Source organism: Rhea pennata, chromosome 18 (assembly GCF_028389875.1).
Source record: "Rhea pennata isolate bPtePen1 chromosome 18, bPtePen1.pri, whole genome shotgun sequence".
Taxonomy (NCBI): Eukaryota; Metazoa; Chordata; class Aves; order Rheiformes; family Rheidae; genus Rhea; species Rhea pennata.
Genome location: NC_084680.1, coordinates 14,913,751 through 14,932,412, shown reverse-complemented (window position 1 = coordinate 14,932,412; position 18,662 = coordinate 14,913,751). Strand labels below are relative to the sequence as shown.

The following is an 18,662-nucleotide window of genomic DNA, read 5'->3' as shown; positions in this document are numbered from 1 at the left end:
TTGGTAGAGCACAAAGCATAAAGACTCTAGACACAGGGGCAGCCCCCCCCCCCCCAACAAGTAATGCATCACCTATATATGCAGTAGTCTGGAAGAACTTCTTGTTATGGTAACTACGTACTCTGGAGCGTTTGCCCACTTTTAAGTAATAGGTCACTACAAACAGTACTTCCCTACATGAACAGGTTACATGAAAGGGGCTATCAGAAGCTTTATGAAGACAGCAAATAGAAGATGCTTTTCCAATTGCCACCTCATGCCTGAAAGCATCTGCACCTAGAAGTGCTTGGCTTGTAAAGGAATGCACAGAGCCTCAGGCATCCATTCTGCAGATCTCAATGATTACTATGCATTGTCAAAAAAGATATTAGAGTTGCTTTTCAGTAGCAACAGATACAGCTACAGATACATCTCTGTAATATACACTCATGGTCCAGGTCACTAATGAAGATACTAAACTGTACCGGACCCAGTATCGATCCCTGGGGTACACCACTAGTGACTGGCCTCCAAGTGGACTTCATGGTTACCACAACTCACTGAGCCCAGCAGTTCAGCCAGTCTTCACTCCACCTCACTGTCCACTTATTTTGTCCATACTTCATCAGTTTGTCAGTTAAGATGTTATAGTAGACAGTGTCAAAAGCTTTACAACTGAGGAAGGAAACAACGTTTGAGGAAAGGGCAGTGTGGATAGAATAAGAAATCTTGGCCTATCTACGCTTAATTTAACAAACTCACTATTAAAAGTTGGAGGATAGAATACTCTAGAAAACAGGGGAGTAAAACTGTTGACTTGTTTTATCATTGGCCAAAACAGTGATGTTCACAACACAAGCTGTGGCTCAGCTGGCTGACAAAGAAGAACAGAAGATATCTGATATATTCACAGCAGGGGTTGGTGACTGAGAAGAAAGGAAACAGAAAATGAACAAGGTTCCCTATGCATACAAGTAAGACCACAGTGTGCCTAGGTTTGTGTACTCAATGTAAGCATACCAATGATGCAAAAACACACACAGTTACTGAAGTCACAGTTCTTTCTGAAGAGAAGGTAAATGAAATATGGGTTTGGAGTAGAAGTGTATATATTAAAACAATTATATATCACAAAAAATCCAAAATCACTTAAGTTGAAGGCTGCTGTAATACAAAATGTTAAAAAACAAACAAGCTTGTAGTATCCACTAAAAAAAAAAATTTTTACTTAAATACACATCCCTTTATATATAAACATGGCTACCTGAAAGAATGCTCCGCTCTTGAAACTAGTCAGAATTTATGTATAGTGTTATCTAATAAGCTAGCTCCTACAATATTAGAAGAGTCAAATTTACATCATGAAAGAATAAGTGTTGTAGGAAAGTGTTTTAAAGATCTCAAATCACCAAAATTAAATGCATTGTAAGGAGCTGTCTATGTACTACATGGATCCAGTTCAGGAAAGCTATTCAGCAACTGGAACTATGCTTGGCTCAATGTGGATCACAGCAGCAGGACAACAATAAGGACCATATCATTATTCCAAAACTCAGCTAAAATGTGGTCAGATAAACCCCCTTGGGAAAAAAAAAAAAAAAAAAAAAAAAAAAAAAGAGTCCAAGCATTAGCATGATATTTTTTGCATAAAATTTACATAAAAGTATTTTGAACAAACCCAGAGCCTGGCTCATCAAGAAAAATTAAACATATAGAATTTGGAGTTTATATAGTGAAGTAGCTTATTTGCCAATATACTAAAATCACAGATCTGCAAAATTTTCACTATGTGTATTTTTTTCATATTCATATAGTAGAATTTGGTTTGCACTAAATTTACTATTTCATCACGATAAACTGAGTGGTTTTACTTTTTCATCATGTTTTGTCTACAGTCTTGTTTTATCACTTCCCAGAGAAATGCATCACAGACAAGTTGATAGGACTAAATTATCAAAGAAAACCCCACCCCACATACAAAAACATTTTCCTGTCTATCAATAACAAAAGCACATGAAGTGAATTTATACAGCAGCACAAAATTGCAGCACAATGCAGAAGAGTACTAACAGCTTTAATTCTCCTATGCTCCTTCTTCATTTCAATAGTACCATAGAAACATTCCTGACACTGCAAAGTCTTCTAATACTTAGGTTGTTCTTCTGACTTTGAAATATCATTACCTTTTTCAAGATACTAAAGAAAATATCATAACTAATATATTAACAGTATATCAAGACCTAAACAGTAGAGTCCTACCTATAGCATTTACACAAAAGGCTATCTTACAATATTTAAGTTGCTCCAGAATACAATGCTTTATTCAGTTATGCACAAATTTCATACAGGCTCATTCCAGAAACTGTTTTATTTATCAAAGTCCTCCATATTATTTCCACAATTAGAATTTAAGAAAAAAGTTACAGAATGTAGCAGAACATTCTCATCTTTGGCTTTTCTATGATATAGAGATTATAGTATAAAAGACCACCTCCAATGAACACAGAAAAAGACTGCACCAATGAATTTTCAAAACAAGACTGCTATTATTTCTCAGACCAAACTGTGGCTAAACGCTTCCAGCATTCCAGACCACAGTCTTGCTGATCTCTCTCTCTCTCTCTTTTTTTTTTTTTAATACCTTGGAAGATCTGTCTGAAAAGGAAAAAAAAATGCTGGAAGTTTCAAAATAGTAGTTTTAAATGTAATAAAGCACATACTCATTTCACATATTATGGCTTGAGGTTGTTTCCAGTATTTGTCTGCTTACCCAAAGAAGGAACAGTATATCTCAGGAAGGAGGAAATATTTGCTTGAAAAGAGCAAGAATGCAGCCTCATCTTTGCTATCACCAGGGAGAGGTGCTCTCTGTGATGGATGAATCCTCAGGTTTAACATATGCAGGACAGGAAGTCTAATATAGGTTAGTTGGACATCAGCAGGGATTTCAGATTTAAATTTGTATCTAAATATTGGGATTTTTTCTTTTCATTGCCCATTTCTTTTGTTAGTCTTGTAACACCTTTTTGGGAATTCATTTTGGAATGTTCCAATTTCATTTGAAATTTAATTAAACATAGCTTGGAATGATCTCACAGTAACTGGGTAGCATCACAGCATTTTCTCAAACAAGGTAGTAAGGCAGTTCTATAAACCAGAGTGCTCAGGCAACATAAGCAGTTTAGCTCCCCAGTACATTCTCCAGAGCATCACAAACAATCTCATAGACTGCCCCAGGTGGAATGAGAATTAATAACCCACGAGTTAACAGGAAGAAAGTGTCTTGCAGTGAGAGACATAAGGCTTTATAGTATTGTGAGTGGGAGTCCCATGCACGCTGCAAGTATTCAGAGACTTTGTCACTCTCCTTCAATGCAATAAATTCATGACTTACTCCTGACCTAAATATCTTATTTGTTGGTTTAAGCAGACAGATTAAAGAAGCTTCTCCCTATTTAACACTGTCTTCCCCAAAAAGATATCTACCTACCATAATCAATCCTTTTTGAACATTTTCTTTTGATAAGCTAAGCTATTATTCTTCAGATCTTACGCTATTTCAATGGAACTTTCGATAACTCACACCATTTTTATTTATTTATTTATTTATTTATGAGTGTGGCAGTTAGGAATGGCTGTCAAATTTATTTAATAAGAAATATTTTACATAAACAGCACTGTTATTATCCACAAGGACTTGTGCTGGGACTCATGCTGTTCAACATATTCATAATTGACCTGAAAAAAGGGAGTGAACAATGGAACAAAAAAATCTGCTGTTGATATTAACTGATTCGGGTAGCAAAGACAAGGGTTGACCGTGAAAGACTTACAAGACAGGGACTGGGCAATAACACAGCAGATAAAAATCTGCAGAGATAGTCACAGCAATACAAACAGGGAAAAAAAGTCCTGACCTTCCATGTTAAATGAAAAGAACTGGAAACTGCCAATAAAGGTAAATTCTTGGGACTACAATGAATAGTTCTGGAAAACAATTTGGTTTTTTGATTGTTAATAAATGCTGAGCTAACAAAATGTTAGGAATTGTTAAATAGAACACAAAACATTTTGAAGTCACTGTATAAATCCAAGGTGTACTTTCCTCTTGAATACTGTGTGCAGTCCATGCCCACTCTCTGCCTCTCAGAAAGGATACAGAACTGCCAGAGAAGATTGCCAAGGATGGTCAAATATACTGAGTGGCATGCCTATGATCAACCAAGACAAGATTCTTCTTTTTGGAAGAAAAATAACTGAAGATACAGCGTGAAGATGACAAGAGATAATAAGATAGGCCTATGAAGCCACGAGTAGTCTGAAGAGGGTGCATAGAGAACAAGACACTAACTGAACGTGGAAAATACCATGTTGAAGTCAAACAAAAGAATGTGGTACTTGACAGAAATGAGGAAATCCCTGCCACCTGTTGAAGGGCTGCAAGGATTTTATACAGGAGAGAATGCACAAGTTCATGGAAATCTACTGAGGGTCACTAAATACTAAGACATCAGTTCTGGCTCAGGAAATCTATGTAGAGTTCTCAAGCTCTAGTTATACAAGTGCATTGATTTAAAAATACTTTTACTTTATACTTCTTAGCTCCAGCTTAACATCATCCTAAACTACTAGTTAAGCTAAAAAATAGATCACGACATGACTGTGTAACATAGCTACTTCCCAAAACAGAATCCCCAAACTTTCAGAGCTCATCTGTTTTTTTTTCCTGAATTACTAACTTCAAACAAAATCTGAATCAGAATTTCCATGATAGAAGAGAAGCAGTATAGCAATTGTACATAACCTGAGGATACCTTTTTGAGTGTCCTATTTGAAAAGATTTTGCCACTTCTGGAGCTGCTGGTCTAGAGTTCTAGTGTTACCCTATTATTTCTACAGTTCTTAGTAACAAAGTGGAGGATTTAGCACTTATTTTTCCCAATAAATGGTAATCCTTAAAGTCACAGATGCCTCGTTCTGATAGGAGTCTAGGTCTGATGCTGCCTATAGACTCAGCAAGCCAGACAGTGCACTAAAAATCAAAGGCTAGTACCACTCAGACTGTACTCAAAAATAAATTGGGTACTCAGATATTTTACTAGATAGAACACTGAAAAGTTTGGTCATATGGCTTCTTTGTACATCACAGAAGAATAGGAGACAATCAAAATTAGACACCATTTTAACTGTAGGTCTCCTTTTATTACATTTCTAGTTGAATTCTAAATATATTTAGCACTTGATAGAAATACTCATTCCAAAAATATATGCATGTTTTCTCTTCTCTTCTGTACAAAAAGTGTGTGCATATATAGTTTCCAGGTTTCTATTTTGTTAAAAGTTCTGTTTGGTAATGTAAACTGGATTGATATAATTTGCAGGTTTTGAAGGATCTGTGATCGAATATCATCTTTGCCATTGCTGAAAGTCTTCCTTTCAGATGTACATTTTCTTGATCCAGGAAGTAATAGAATTTTAGAGTAGCAGAGTATAAAAAAAGTATGAGTGAAAGTATCATGTAGGCAGGTTCTCAAAAATACATGTCTTACTCAAATACTTTCTGAATACTTAAACACCTACATTGCCTACGAGGACATGGTCTCTTGTCAGAGCTTTGGTTTTGTTCTGGCCAAAAAAAAAGACATTCTCATAGAACTCAAAATATTGTCTTTACACACAGACAGCTCATGCTTATTATTGCTGCCAAAAACTGTTTCTAGAACTGCAAAAAGCAAGCAACTAGTGTTTCTTTAAAAAAAAGTATTTAATTCTTAAATAATGCATTTCTTTGAGACTAAAGAAATTTCAAGAAATCATTCCAATTTCTGCAGGTAAAAGGATGTGTTTTTAAATTCCCCAACTATACACTCATGTTGTATAATAAACTTTGGTGAAAATCTGGGGCTTAAGATCTGGTTTGACTACTTTTTTTTTTTTTTTTTTTTTCCTTTTTTTTTTCTTTTTTTAAATATATCTTATGTCACAGCACCACCTAATCTGCATCTTGAAATCCTCAGGGATCCAAGAGTCAGAACTTTACAGGACTTGACGACATACCTGGATTGCACAGCCTAAACAGAAGACAAAGTTTGTGCTAAGAGACTTAGAATTCTCCTAGCACCACTACAGCTGATGCTGAAGTACAAGAATACAGGAAAACTGGACAATTCACATTTAGGCGTGTATCTCAGTAAGGCAGAACACAAGGTCACTCTTCTCACATCAGCACACAAATTCACTGAGAATTATCAGATAAAGCAGGAACTTGTCTCCCCTCAAACTTGCAGACAGATATACTCTCCAGACACATCATTCAATTTAAATGCAGGTAACAGAGTAAGATACACTTTATGTATATTCTGTGAGAAAGTCCTGTGGGGAGCACTGATGAGAAGACTATAAACAAAAATCTACTTACAGAGATTGCAAAAGCCATCAAGACTTCCTCTACTCTTCAGAGAGGATACAGCATAAATTGTCACAAAACCAAAGTAAAATGAACCATCAACTGTAGATAGCAGATAGCATTTTATGATTATAACTTTGACCCAAATCAAAGCAAGACTGAATTCAAAGCTGAGTCTGTTTTTAGCTGCTAGGTAAGAGAAAGATGAAGATGTAGCTGGAGTCTAACCAGCAGGATGTTGATATAAAAACAGTACCCAAAAAGTATTAAAGTTTGACATTCCTGAATTTGCGTTAAGTCTTCCTCTTTATAAGCACAAATGCACTAAGTAAAATATTTCTAACAATTGTTCATATTGTTTAAGTCCTAAGCTACTAAACTCCCCTTACAACTTTTAAGTCAAGCTGTCTACGTTAACATATTCGTCAGCAATGCTCAGATCATTACATCTGGCATCAGTTTGCTTCTCTAACAGTCTCTTGTTAAAGAACAAAAGCATTTCTGCAAATCAAACTTGGGAAGGATCTTATCCTGATGGTTCTATATGTATCACTTTAGGGGAAAAGAGCTATTATTTTGAAATGATTTAAAGTAAACCATGTGTCATGGATTTCTTCCATTATATATGCAATAAATCAACAGAATCAAAAGTGAAAAAACTAAAGGGATGAAGATACTAAAGAACATGCTGCAAATCAGACTAAACTACTGACCAGTTTGAAGGACTTATGCATCCATAACAAGTCTTTTTCTTTTCTCCAAGAGTCCCTTAAATGCTTTAAGACTATAAATAAGCTTGTGATGCTAAAAAGCATGTGCAATAAAACAATTTCCCTCACATATCTTTTTGAAATTCTGTGAAAATCTCAGTTTGCTTAAAGCATCACAATGATAAGAAGCCTAAGAACTGTGTGGTATCATTCCTAGAATACCTAAGTTTTTTCATACATGTGGCTGTAATCATAGACCACTAACTAGAATTCCTGTGTCAGCAATAACATGCATGGGTAACTAGCATTTTAGGTAAAGACATATTTCACATTTGATTTTGTGGAGTTCATGTGGTTGAAGTGCAAGACAAAATGACGTTAGATGTGCACAAAGCTGCATTAAAAAGTTTCCGGTATACCAACAGTTAAAAATGTTTAAGACACTTCTTTATGGTGTATTCTGTTGCCTGTAACTTTACCAAACATGTATGATTTGTGCTGAACATCTGAGATGGAAATTTCCAAATTCATTTCAATTTATTTTTTTCTGAGTCATATTTAAAGAATGTTCAAAATAATTACTTCAACATACTTTATACTTGTAGACCGCAGTAGAAAAAGCACTGTTTGCCTTTTTGGGGGCACTAGAAAATAATTAAAATAAATAACCTGTTTCTATTATGCTATACAATTGCTTACTGAAGACATGGTTAAATACTTCTTAGGCTGCTAAAATCCCTACCAATGGAAAGACATTCCATTACAATGAAGGGCCTTTCTTAGCAGGAATCTGTGACTGCAGTACTCAAGAATGCTAATACAGTTCAGTAACGTGCAGGAATAGTGAGCTGAAAGAACAGTTAGAAAAATAATGATATAGTGTGCCTCCATGAACAATAAAAGTGGAGTCCTGAAAAGAGAAGTCAACATATTGGACTGCCTTTTCAGTCTGCATCTCTTTTTAACGTAGTCACGCGAAATTGTCATGAAACAACTACAGTTTTGAGATATCAGCTTATGAGGTAGCTAAAACGCCAATCTAGTAAACTATAGGTGTAAGGTCTCAAACCATGTTGTAATGAAAGATTTCTGAAACTTAAAACTCTTCTGAATTCTAATGAAGAAGTGCACTGTAAACAGGTGATACACATATGGTTCAAAAGTTCAGTAAAACATGAAACTTCCACAAGTTAGTGTGATCCTAGAGAGTATTGTATCTTAAAAATCTCCATTAGATTTTATTTTTCCGAATATCAAATAAAGTGAATCATACATTCTATATGTAGTGTTCTTCAGCTGCACAACACGCTACACAAGTTACTGTCAAAATGAGCTAGGGTTTTTTGTATATTTACATAGATAAGTAAGCCAATGTTCACACTCACCTAAATATGGAATGGTAGGAACCATTTTTAAACTTCTGATATACTCTCGTGTCCTTTTATAATTATCTTCCTTAGACAGCAAGTAGTCTAACTTCTCAAAGTTGGCCTTATCTTTGCGACTCAGAAGCTACATAGAAAGTAAAATGAAGGAGATTATTAAAAGTTTAAAAGATGAAGCTGTACAAAGACAACAACAAACGCTAGTTTATTGACTGTCTCACAGTAAAGGAGAGCATTCTCAAATTAAGATTAAATTAATCCTCATCCAAAATAGCACAACGTTTGAAAAAGTGCTGCCTGTTAAGAAAAAAGAAAGATTTAAGCTGAAAGTGCATTTTAAGTTATGGATAAATATGATTATTAGTTTATGAAGAATCTACCTATCATTGGTTCAGAGTTTTGAATAATGTCAGCAGTATTTTTTACAAAGGAAAAATGTGTGTTATAATACAGCCATCAATGTTTTCAGAATTTACCAGAACTGCTAGACGTCTTCTTGAATTTGGAAGTAGAATTAGCACTGGGAAACGCTCTAAATAAATGCAAGTTGTGCAGAGTATTACTAAAAGTATGAAAAAACTTTTTTAAAAAATAAGAAAAATAGGTCACTATGATACTTACACTTCTGAACTTGCTAAACAAACAAACAAACAAAAAAAAATAATACCAGTGCAAAAGATTCTGAAGTGACAGGACATGGAAGCATAAACAAATAGCACATAACCGCAGCTATAAAAACACGTTCTTACTTTCAGCTGCTTTTATATACATCAGTAATCTTTTAAAGATGATTTTAAAAGCCAGCTGAGCCAGACTGAGTGGAGGATTATGTCATTGTACACAGACTTCTTGCATTTTACTTCCTGACAACAGATAGCTATTCCCCAGCACATTTCTTAATGCACCTCTTCCTTTCTAAAATTCCAAATCACAGAATGGGTAAGGCTGGAGATCTAGTCCAATCTCCCTGCTCAAAGTCACCTAGAGCATGTTGGACAGGGTTGCATCCAGGCAGGTTTTGAATATTTCCAGAGAAGGAGATTTCATGATCTCTCTGGGCAACCTGTTGGAGTGTTCTGTCACTCTCACAGTAAAGAAATTCTTGTACTACAGAGCTCATAAACATTGCTGTTCTGTTACTAGAGTTGCAAGTCTCCCCACTGTTATTAAAAATACTGTGATGCATATGCATGAGTTAATTGCTTCACTCAGTCTTGTTTAGAACAAGATGGGCTTGACAAGGGGCATCAGTAAAACTGAGCCTTGTCCATGGGAACACTGAAACCTACAAGTTAGAAAAGGCACACAACACATTAAAGTTAAATAACAGCTGTTAATAAACTAATGTTTATTAACATTAGTTAAAGTACAAGATTGAAAAGATTTCAGATAAATTCTACTGTTTACTTTTTAAACAGCACTGAGAATTCCTTAAGGTCCCAACCCTGCACTGTAATATACATTTGGACTACTGTGTCTTCAAAAAGCCTTAGATTTTTTTTGGAGTCTCCACATGGATGCAACAGGATGGCTATTTGGATCAAGATCTACTTTAATATACCAGAAAAAACTTCATGTTTTCAAACTGTCCAATGTAGAATAACATCAACATTGAAGAATTTTACGTTTTGTAGCTGAAAGAAAAAAAAAATTCCTCATCACAAACTCACCAAAAAACAGCAAAAATTGCTTGGTTTCTAAGGAATACACAGAATCATCACTTCTAGGCACAGGAACTACATTTTTCACAGGAGTGACAAACAATATTGGAAGTCAGTAGCTTTTTAAATGATCAGTAATTAAGAAAGAACCATTTCTTTTTCTAAAGTTTGAGGAGAAAAGTTTACATATTTGAAGTAAGGGAGTATTTTCTGAATTCTAAATTCAACTGGGCTTTTGTCATGTTTTATTTTCTTCTGAAATGGCATTCTAAATTCTTTAAATATGTTACAGAGATACTTTGAAAACAAACATTAATGAGTGTAGTACATTACATACCAATACACAATGTAAGTTCATAAAATTTCTTTTGATCTGTCTTGCAATGAATTATTCACATACTTAGTTTCACACAGAGGTGATTTTCCCTATTTAAGTTCCAATTTTATATTTTTCTCAAGCTGCTCAGCAGGTACTTGCACTTTTATTACGTCAGAGCCTAGTTTTCACCTTTCAAATCATAAAAAAGTTACAGGCATTTAAAAAGTGTTATAAACTAAGGTAAAATGTTCAGTAGAATCATATATATTCATCACTTTGTTAACAGTTAGTATAATCCACATTGGGTGAAATACAGAATTAATGAGAATTACATAATCCTCTGTATATCTGAAATGCATCAACAGCAAGAGAAGGACTAGGGGAAATATGGGCCCGCTACTGAGTGGGGCGGAGGCCCTGGTGACAAGGGATACAGAGAAGGCAGAATTACTGAATGCCACCTTTGCTTCAGTCTTCACTGCTAAGGGCAGCCCCCAGGAATCCTGCAGCCTGGACGTGAGGGAGAGTCTGGAGAAGGGAAGACTTTCCTTTGGTTGAGGAGGATAGGATTAGAGACCTTCTGGGCAGGCTAGACATCCGCAAATCCATGGGCCCAGATGGGATGCACCCACGGGTACTGAGGGAGCTGGTGGATGTTGTTGCCAGGCCACTCTCCATCATCTTTGAAAAGTCATGGAGAACTGGATAGGTGCCTGAGAACTGGAAGAAAGCCACTGCCTTCAAGAAGGGCAAGAAGGAGGAGCCAGGCAACTATAGGCTGGTCAGCCTCACCTTCATCCCTCGAAAGGTGATGGAACAGCTCATTCTGGATGTCATCTCCAGGCATACGGAGGAAAAGGAGGTGATCAGGAGTAGCCAGCATGGATTCACCAAGGGGAAATCCTGCTTAACCAATCTGATAGCCTTCTATGATGGAATGACTGGCTGGGTAGATGAGGGCAGAGCAGTGGATGTTGTGTAGCCTGACTTCAGCAAGGCTTTTGACACTGCCTCCCATAACATCCTCCTAGAGAAGCTCTGGAAGCGTGGGTTAGAGTGAACAGTGAGGTGGATTGAGAACTGGCTGAAAGGCAGAGCTCAGAGGGTCGTCGTCAGTGGCATGGAGTCTAATTGGAGGCCTGTGGCTAGTGGCATCCCCCAGGGCTCAGTACTGGGTCCCATCCTGTTCAACTCCATCCCCTCATCCAGGTCATTGATGAAGAAGTGCCTCCTCGGCAAGTTTGCTGATGATCCCAAGCTGGGAGGAGTGGCTGCTACAGCTGAGGGCTGTGCTGCCATTCAGAGAGAACTGGACAGGCTGGAGAGTTGGGCAGAGAGGAACCTCATGAGGATCAACAAGGGCAATTGCAGAGTCCTGCACCTAGGGAAAAATAACCCTAGGCACCAGTACAAGCTGGGGGCTGACCTTCTGGAGAGCTGCTCTGCAGAGAAGGACCTAGGAGTCATCCAGCAGGTGGATGACAAGGTGACCATGAGGCAGCAATGTGCCCTTGTGGCCAAGAAAGCCAGTGATCTCCTGGGGTGCATTAGGAAGAGTGCTTCCAGCAGGTTGAGGGAGGTGATCCTGCCCCTCTACTCAGCCCTGGTGAGGCCTCATCTCGAGTACAGTGTCCAGTTTTGGGCTCCCCAGTGCAAGAGAGACATGGAGCTGCTGGAGAGAGTCCAGTGTAGGGCTACGAAGATGATCAGAGGGCTGGAGCATCTGCCCTATGAGGAGCAGCTGCGAGAGCTGGGCCTCTTCAGCCTGGGAAAGAGAAGACTGAGGGGGAATCTTATCAATGTGTACAAGTACCTGAAGGGAGGGTGTCAAGGGGACAGGGACAAACTCTTTTCAGCTGACCCGTGTGACAGGACAAGAGGCAATGAGTAGAAATTGAAGCACAGGAAGCTCCGCCTGAGCGTGAGGGGGAATTTCTTCACTGTGAGAGTGATGGAGCACTCCAACAGGTTGCCCAGAGAGGTTGTGGAGTCTCCTTCTCTGGAGATCTTCAAGGCCCGCCTGGACACAACCCTGTCTAACATGCTCTAGGCAACCCTGCTAGGTTGGACTAGACGATCTCCAGAGGTCCCTTCCAACCTTTCTGATTCTATGATTGTATACAGCAGGACCACCTTATAACCAGATATTCCAATTTAGAGAATTATGCAAAACATATTTTGCATAAGTAATTTATACAATCATGGTAAATTTAAATGAGAAACTGTCATGAAGAGACTGATTTTCTGAAAATGTAATTGATGCTTTTAATTTCTTAAATAAATGAAATTTGAAAAGCATTGTACAATAAACAGAATGAATGCTTCTATATTTGTAAGTTTTTTCTCCCTTTCCTATCATGCAATGTATTAATGACACAATGATATGGATAACAGGATACAGATATACACTCTCATACTGGAGTCTACTAGGAATATTTATCAATCCAAACCCTCCTGAGCATGTAATCAGTGGTTTCTAGAACAGACAAGTCACTTCAGGAAAACAGATTAAAACATGCAGCCATTTAAGCACTACTGTGATAAAAACATGCATGAAATTGTTCTTCCTGCTATGATGGTGCAACACAAGCAATTCATAAGAGTTCAGAAAAATCTCAGATTTCAAACAAGGAAAGCTAAGACAATGGTCAAAGGTAAACTTACGGCCCAAGTTTTTGTCAGTCTGAAAATAGGTGCACTTTGCAGCGCTGACACCACTGACATAAGAGAATGAAGGTTATTCAGTTCTAGAAGCTTCTGGAAAAAAAAGTTATTACTGACTTTTAATATTCCTTAAAGGGAAACAAGGTTAATCTCAAATTTGCATTAATAAAATACAAAGTTTTCATCAGTAACTGTAGAAGAGAACACTACCCAATGCTGTCAGTGTGTAAAATTCTGAAGTCTGCTTTAAAAGCTGTAAATTCTCCTAATATATCCCCAAAACAAAAGGTTTTACAGAGTGCTAACTGTATCTAATTTGAATGTGTTCTTTTGTAAGGCTGTTCCTTTAAGAACATGAAATACAAAATAATTATTTGGTACATTGTTCTTGAAAGTATGTTAAAATGTTAACAATATTGTTTTGGCATAAAGCATTTAATCAGTATAACTTTATTTTATAATCTAGTTTACAGGGAGAATTTTCTCTTTTCAACATGCCTTAAATTCACTCTCTGCTGACAATCACTCAAAACACACTGATCTCAAAAGAGATAGTATTTCAAAATAAAACTGGCTTAGATGATAAAGTTTCTTACAATATAGTTCTAGGAATATAGAAAAGATTGAGAAATGCTGTTGTGTAACTTATTGTTGTTATTAAAGGTTTATATTACTTAAACTTGCCTCTACAGAGCGTAAATGCATAAGAATTCCTTCATGTAGAACTGCTGCTATATGTAGGCAGTTAGCAAAATTGAATTTAGAGGGACCAAATTAACACAAGCCTGTTTGCTAAGAATTTGTGATTTTGTTCAAAAGCACAGAATTCTGTTCCTACGTCCTCACTTTCTGAACAGGGCAAGAGACCAAGCATGATGAAAGAACTCATAGCTCTGTAAGTGATCTTGCGGGGTACCTTCTACATACGAGGAAATCTTTCAGTGTAAATAACAAAGATTTAATAAGAAAATGCCTAGAAATTTTTCTTTAAAAATGAATGATATCAAATATTTAGCCAACATACTGTTAAAATGCTGGAGTAAAATATAATCCAACTCCTTGAGCAGTAGATTTATTCATTGCTCAGGAGCATTTGAGGAAGATTTTGGTTTTTACTGAGAAAAATGAAGGAAGAGAAAAAAGGGCTGTTTTTGCTTTTTTGCATAGGACAAAAGAAATCTCTTATTTCTAAGAATAGCCTAACGCCTCCAAGTTGCCTATTCTCCCAGTACTTGGACTATGTGTTTGTGCCAGGAACTAGTTTAGGTATGCTCTTTTCTGCATAAGCACAATACTTCAACACGAACTGATGGGACATGTTCATAACATATAACTTTTTATATCACATGGAAAATACTAATTACCTTTGCACTAATATTTTGCATTCAATCCACAGACTATATAACATTAGCTATTTTGAAAATTAAAGAAACACAGCAACATAAGCACACATGCTGACCCACTATTTCACATGTACAAGATAAGCACTCAGGCCTTTGATCTTAGTGCTGTCTTCTTACTAATATCAGTATGCATCACAGATGCTCATACACAATAAAAAGATTACAGGTCATGCAGCAGACAAGCATCTTTCCTACACACAGCCTCCTCAGTGGGGAAAACAAATAAATAAATAATCAATTGTTTCACAGTTTTCCCTGAAACATCAACTGTATTCTAGGGAACAATGGCCATTTCTGTGATACAGATTATATACCAGAAATTATTAAAGAACATCCAAATTAAGGAACATCCACAGAATTTCAGCAGGAGATGGAAAAAAATATTAAGAAGTGTTAAGAGTGACTTGTAAAAAGCAGTGCTCAAATTTATTAAAAATAACTCAATTTGAACAGCTGTAATTCATATCATCAACTATTTGTTGAAAATAGGAATGATGTCTCCGAATGGTCATTTTAGAAACAAATTTTTCACAGATTTATACAAAAAGATAAATCTGAATGGGGGGACAAAACAGAACAGTTTACAACTATTTTCAGTGTTGGTAAAAAAAATATTCCATTTATTGGCTGCATTACTTTTATTTTTTTATGAAGTTCAGTAACTGCCCAGCAACAAGACAAGTCATTTTTAACCCTGTTAAGCAACAGTGTAAGCACTAGAGCAGTGATCAGTTATACCAAACTGGATGCTTTCATTTTGTTAAGTGAAAACCCTAGATGCCATGCCTTTGTCTTAGTCACTTGGTACAACATAGAAGATGTGCTAAAAAAAAAAAAAAAAGAATGTTACCCTCTACAATCCAACAACAGCTGACAGGAGTAGTGCAGAAACAGACAGAAAAGAAGCAAGATTTTGAATAATAGTATAATAAATACACACTTACTTTAGCTATTTTCACAAAATGGCTCAGTATTTCTGCCCGTATTTTTAAGGTCTGTGCTGTTAAAATTTCTCGTACAACCCAAAAACTGACCTATAAAGTAAACATATAAAATTGAATTTAGTTATAAAAAAATACTTTTAGATTAAAAATTTGTATGCTTTCATGATGTTCCACAGAAAAAAAAAGGCACAAAAAAAGAACAGTTCTGATTCCATGAATTGTCACTTGTATAGATGTAATTACCCAAAAGTACCACCACTGGACTTAAGAACTAGGAAGAAACGCGGGGCAGCGCTGTAATAACTGAAGCAATAGGAGGAACACAGAGTAAGAAAGGGAAGAAAAGCCAATGTTGTACCATGACACATCAGCAAAGAGCATCAGGAACTCAGAGTCTAGAAGAAAAACATAAAAGACATGGACAAAGTAACTGAAAACAGGAATTTAATTTTCATTTAGTAAAATACTTAAATAGATTCTTAAGTTTTAATTCATAGGAGTAGTTCTACTTAACTTTGTACTCAAAGGCAAGTGATAAACAGTACCTGCTCATTACACATTGCACTAATTAGATCATTTACCTGGTTAAATCTTCTAGTAAAGGCAACAATATTTGGAGCAAGGATATGTTTTTCTTTCTTGTTCCATCCACAGCTAGCTAGTTCCTAGGATAAAACAAAAATTATCTTAAATGTCAGTAATGTTTAAAAACACTAAGAGGTGTAGAAACTGATACGTGAGTGAAACATGTACCAGACTGTTCTAAAACCAATCCAAAGGTACTTGTTCTGCAACAACTAGTCTAACTGAACATTTCCTTATGAACATATTTGACATGATTCATGTACTCTCCTTATACCAGAAAACTGGACATCATTAATATTCAGATATCGAGAGAATGCGTAGTCAGCCACTGCTGAAGCCTCTGAAGCTTAATGCTGCATTGATTATTTCAATGCAGGGATTTCGTGTATGAGCACATTAGCAGACAAAGGAGTAAAGACTTCACTTTCATATAATCTTACCTATCCTGTTCAAAAATGAAGTCAAAACAAAAATATCAATAAGCAATATTAAAAGTAGCTATAGTGCTTTTTTTTTTTTTTTTTTTTTTTTTAAGGATTCAAAATTCAGTTACGCAACTAGAGGTAGTAAATTAGTTATGCGGATACTTAGGAATAATCATTATTATTAGTAATATATTGTATTAGAAAACTTCAATGTCTACATCATAGTATAGCATGTTCAATCTCTGAATTTGGCTTGTTTAATGAAATGTGAGATCTACAACACTGGAAGAACACAATTTTGCAACTGTATTATTGTTTACAGGAGTCAGAAACCAAAGTAATTTTTTTTTTTAATGCCTTTAGGCGATACTCAGACTGCAACAATTTATCATTTGAAAAAGGCTGGACACTAACAGTCCTAAATCTGAAGGTCTTCCGGTGGACAGAAGGTTGGGATTAGGGCTTTTTGTTTTATTTTTTCCTTCAATTTTTTCATTTGTTTAAGCATTTAGCCACACTTGACCAAACCAAGGCACGTACTTAAAGATTAATATTAGCACCTTGGTGCTAATATAGCAAAAAGATAGCAAAAAGTTGCCAGTATGCTGCATAATCCAGCCAAAATATATGGAATATATAAACATTCCACCACCAATACTCCACCACTTCATTATGGTGACCACTTCAAAATCAGCCCAGTTCAAAATAACAATAAATTCTACAGTATACTTGTATCTACAATTAATCAGTTCTAATATATAATAAAATCTTCTAACTTGTGAATTGTAAAGAGGCTGAAGAGTCTAGCAACAATGAAGTATCCTATGGGAAAAAATGTCTTTCACCTAAACTGCAAAATAAATGTAGGAAGCTCCTCTTGGAACTATAAAGTTAAAAAAACAGAAGTGCTAAAAAGCAGATTAATGATTTCTCCTTAAATTAACTGTATTAAATAATGCATCAAAGTTAAATTTAAGTGGTAACTACGTATTTGAGTCTGCCAGAAAGAAAATACTCATTTTCAAATGGTTATTTTAGGCGGTTCCAAATATATTTAGACAGCCTGGCTCTTTTTAATTACAGAGTCAAGTTACCACGTATCTATACGGTCTTTATATTCAGATCTAACAAGTGGTGGATATGTATATACTGGAAATGAGTTATCCGTAAAACCTACTAAAATCACTCTTCTGTTTTTAGAGCCACAAAGTTTCAATCAGAATGTTGTTCAACTTTCCAAATGATTGCTATTAATTTAGAGGCCGTCAGGCCAAAAGGCAGAAAATCAGCCAAAGAGAATTCTGTCTGCAGAAAGTACTTTGTACACACTGATAAACTGAATGCTTTCTCCAGAAATGGAACGCTGCATGTTGCTGTGTGAGCACCAGGAAAAGCATTTCCAGTTCCAAACACGTTTCATATCATAGTCTTCCAGCATTTAAGCCTTTGCACATAACGGTGCCAATTCGCACCTGTCAAGACACAGATTCTCCACATGATCAGTACATATTTCATCTTAGAGCCTGGAAACTATATAGTCATGCGGAAAAATCTCAATCACTCCACTAGGGATAGCATTTCCTTTGAAGACAGCTAGCAAAACAGAATAAATAGGGCCAGAGTACAGATTCACGGACCAACAAGGAATAAACCGAGCAGCATTAGTGAACTGCAAAAAGTTGAGATCATTTTTGAAAGAAAAAGCATTATTTAAATGGTTACATTTCCTCATGCACTGAAATCCAAACATTTTAAGAGATAGTTTACGAAAACATACCTCAGGCTGTATAGCTTTAAATACTGGCATATCCATTAGTGTAATCTGGCTCTGCAATAAAGATAAAATTTTAAATAATGTAATCTGAAGAGAGAGCAAGCATTTATTTACATCTGCTTGGTATGGCCATTCAGTAGCTTCAATTCATACAGGAACATTTTCTCCATAAAGCAGATTTGCTCAGTCCAAAATAAGGTCTCACTTCCAGGCAGACATACCATAAGCAAGAACTCCACCATTCTGAGTGTCAGCATATCACTATTTTCTCTTATATTTACCTTCTACACCAATGTGAAGACTTTTAGTACCTGCAGTGGTATAGTAACAAAGGAACTAGGTTTCTGAGAGCCCTGCTGCTTTGGAACTTCATTGACATAAAAGAAATGGCAAGAAGAATACAAAGC

At 36.2% G+C, this 18,662-nt stretch overlaps 1 protein-coding gene across 3 annotated transcripts in view; it reads right to left on the bottom strand.

Annotated features, from left to right (window-relative positions):
- Nucleotides 1–18,662, bottom strand: part of RALGPS1 (Ral GEF with PH domain and SH3 binding motif 1) — a 134,368-nt gene that overhangs the window by 91,648 nt on the left and 24,058 nt on the right. For all 3 annotated transcript variants that reach the window (XM_062591027.1, XM_062591026.1, XM_062591028.1), the window contains 5 exons: nt 18,259–18,309; nt 16,053–16,136; nt 15,472–15,561; nt 13,125–13,217; nt 8,481–8,607 (listed from right to left, as the gene is read on the bottom strand). In XM_062591027.1, the coding sequence (XP_062447011.1) occupies nt 8,481–8,607; nt 13,125–13,217; nt 15,472–15,561; nt 16,053–16,136; nt 18,259–18,309 (445 nt within the window). The remainder of the gene's footprint in view (nt 1–8,480; nt 8,608–13,124; nt 13,218–15,471; nt 15,562–16,052; nt 16,137–18,258; nt 18,310–18,662) is intronic.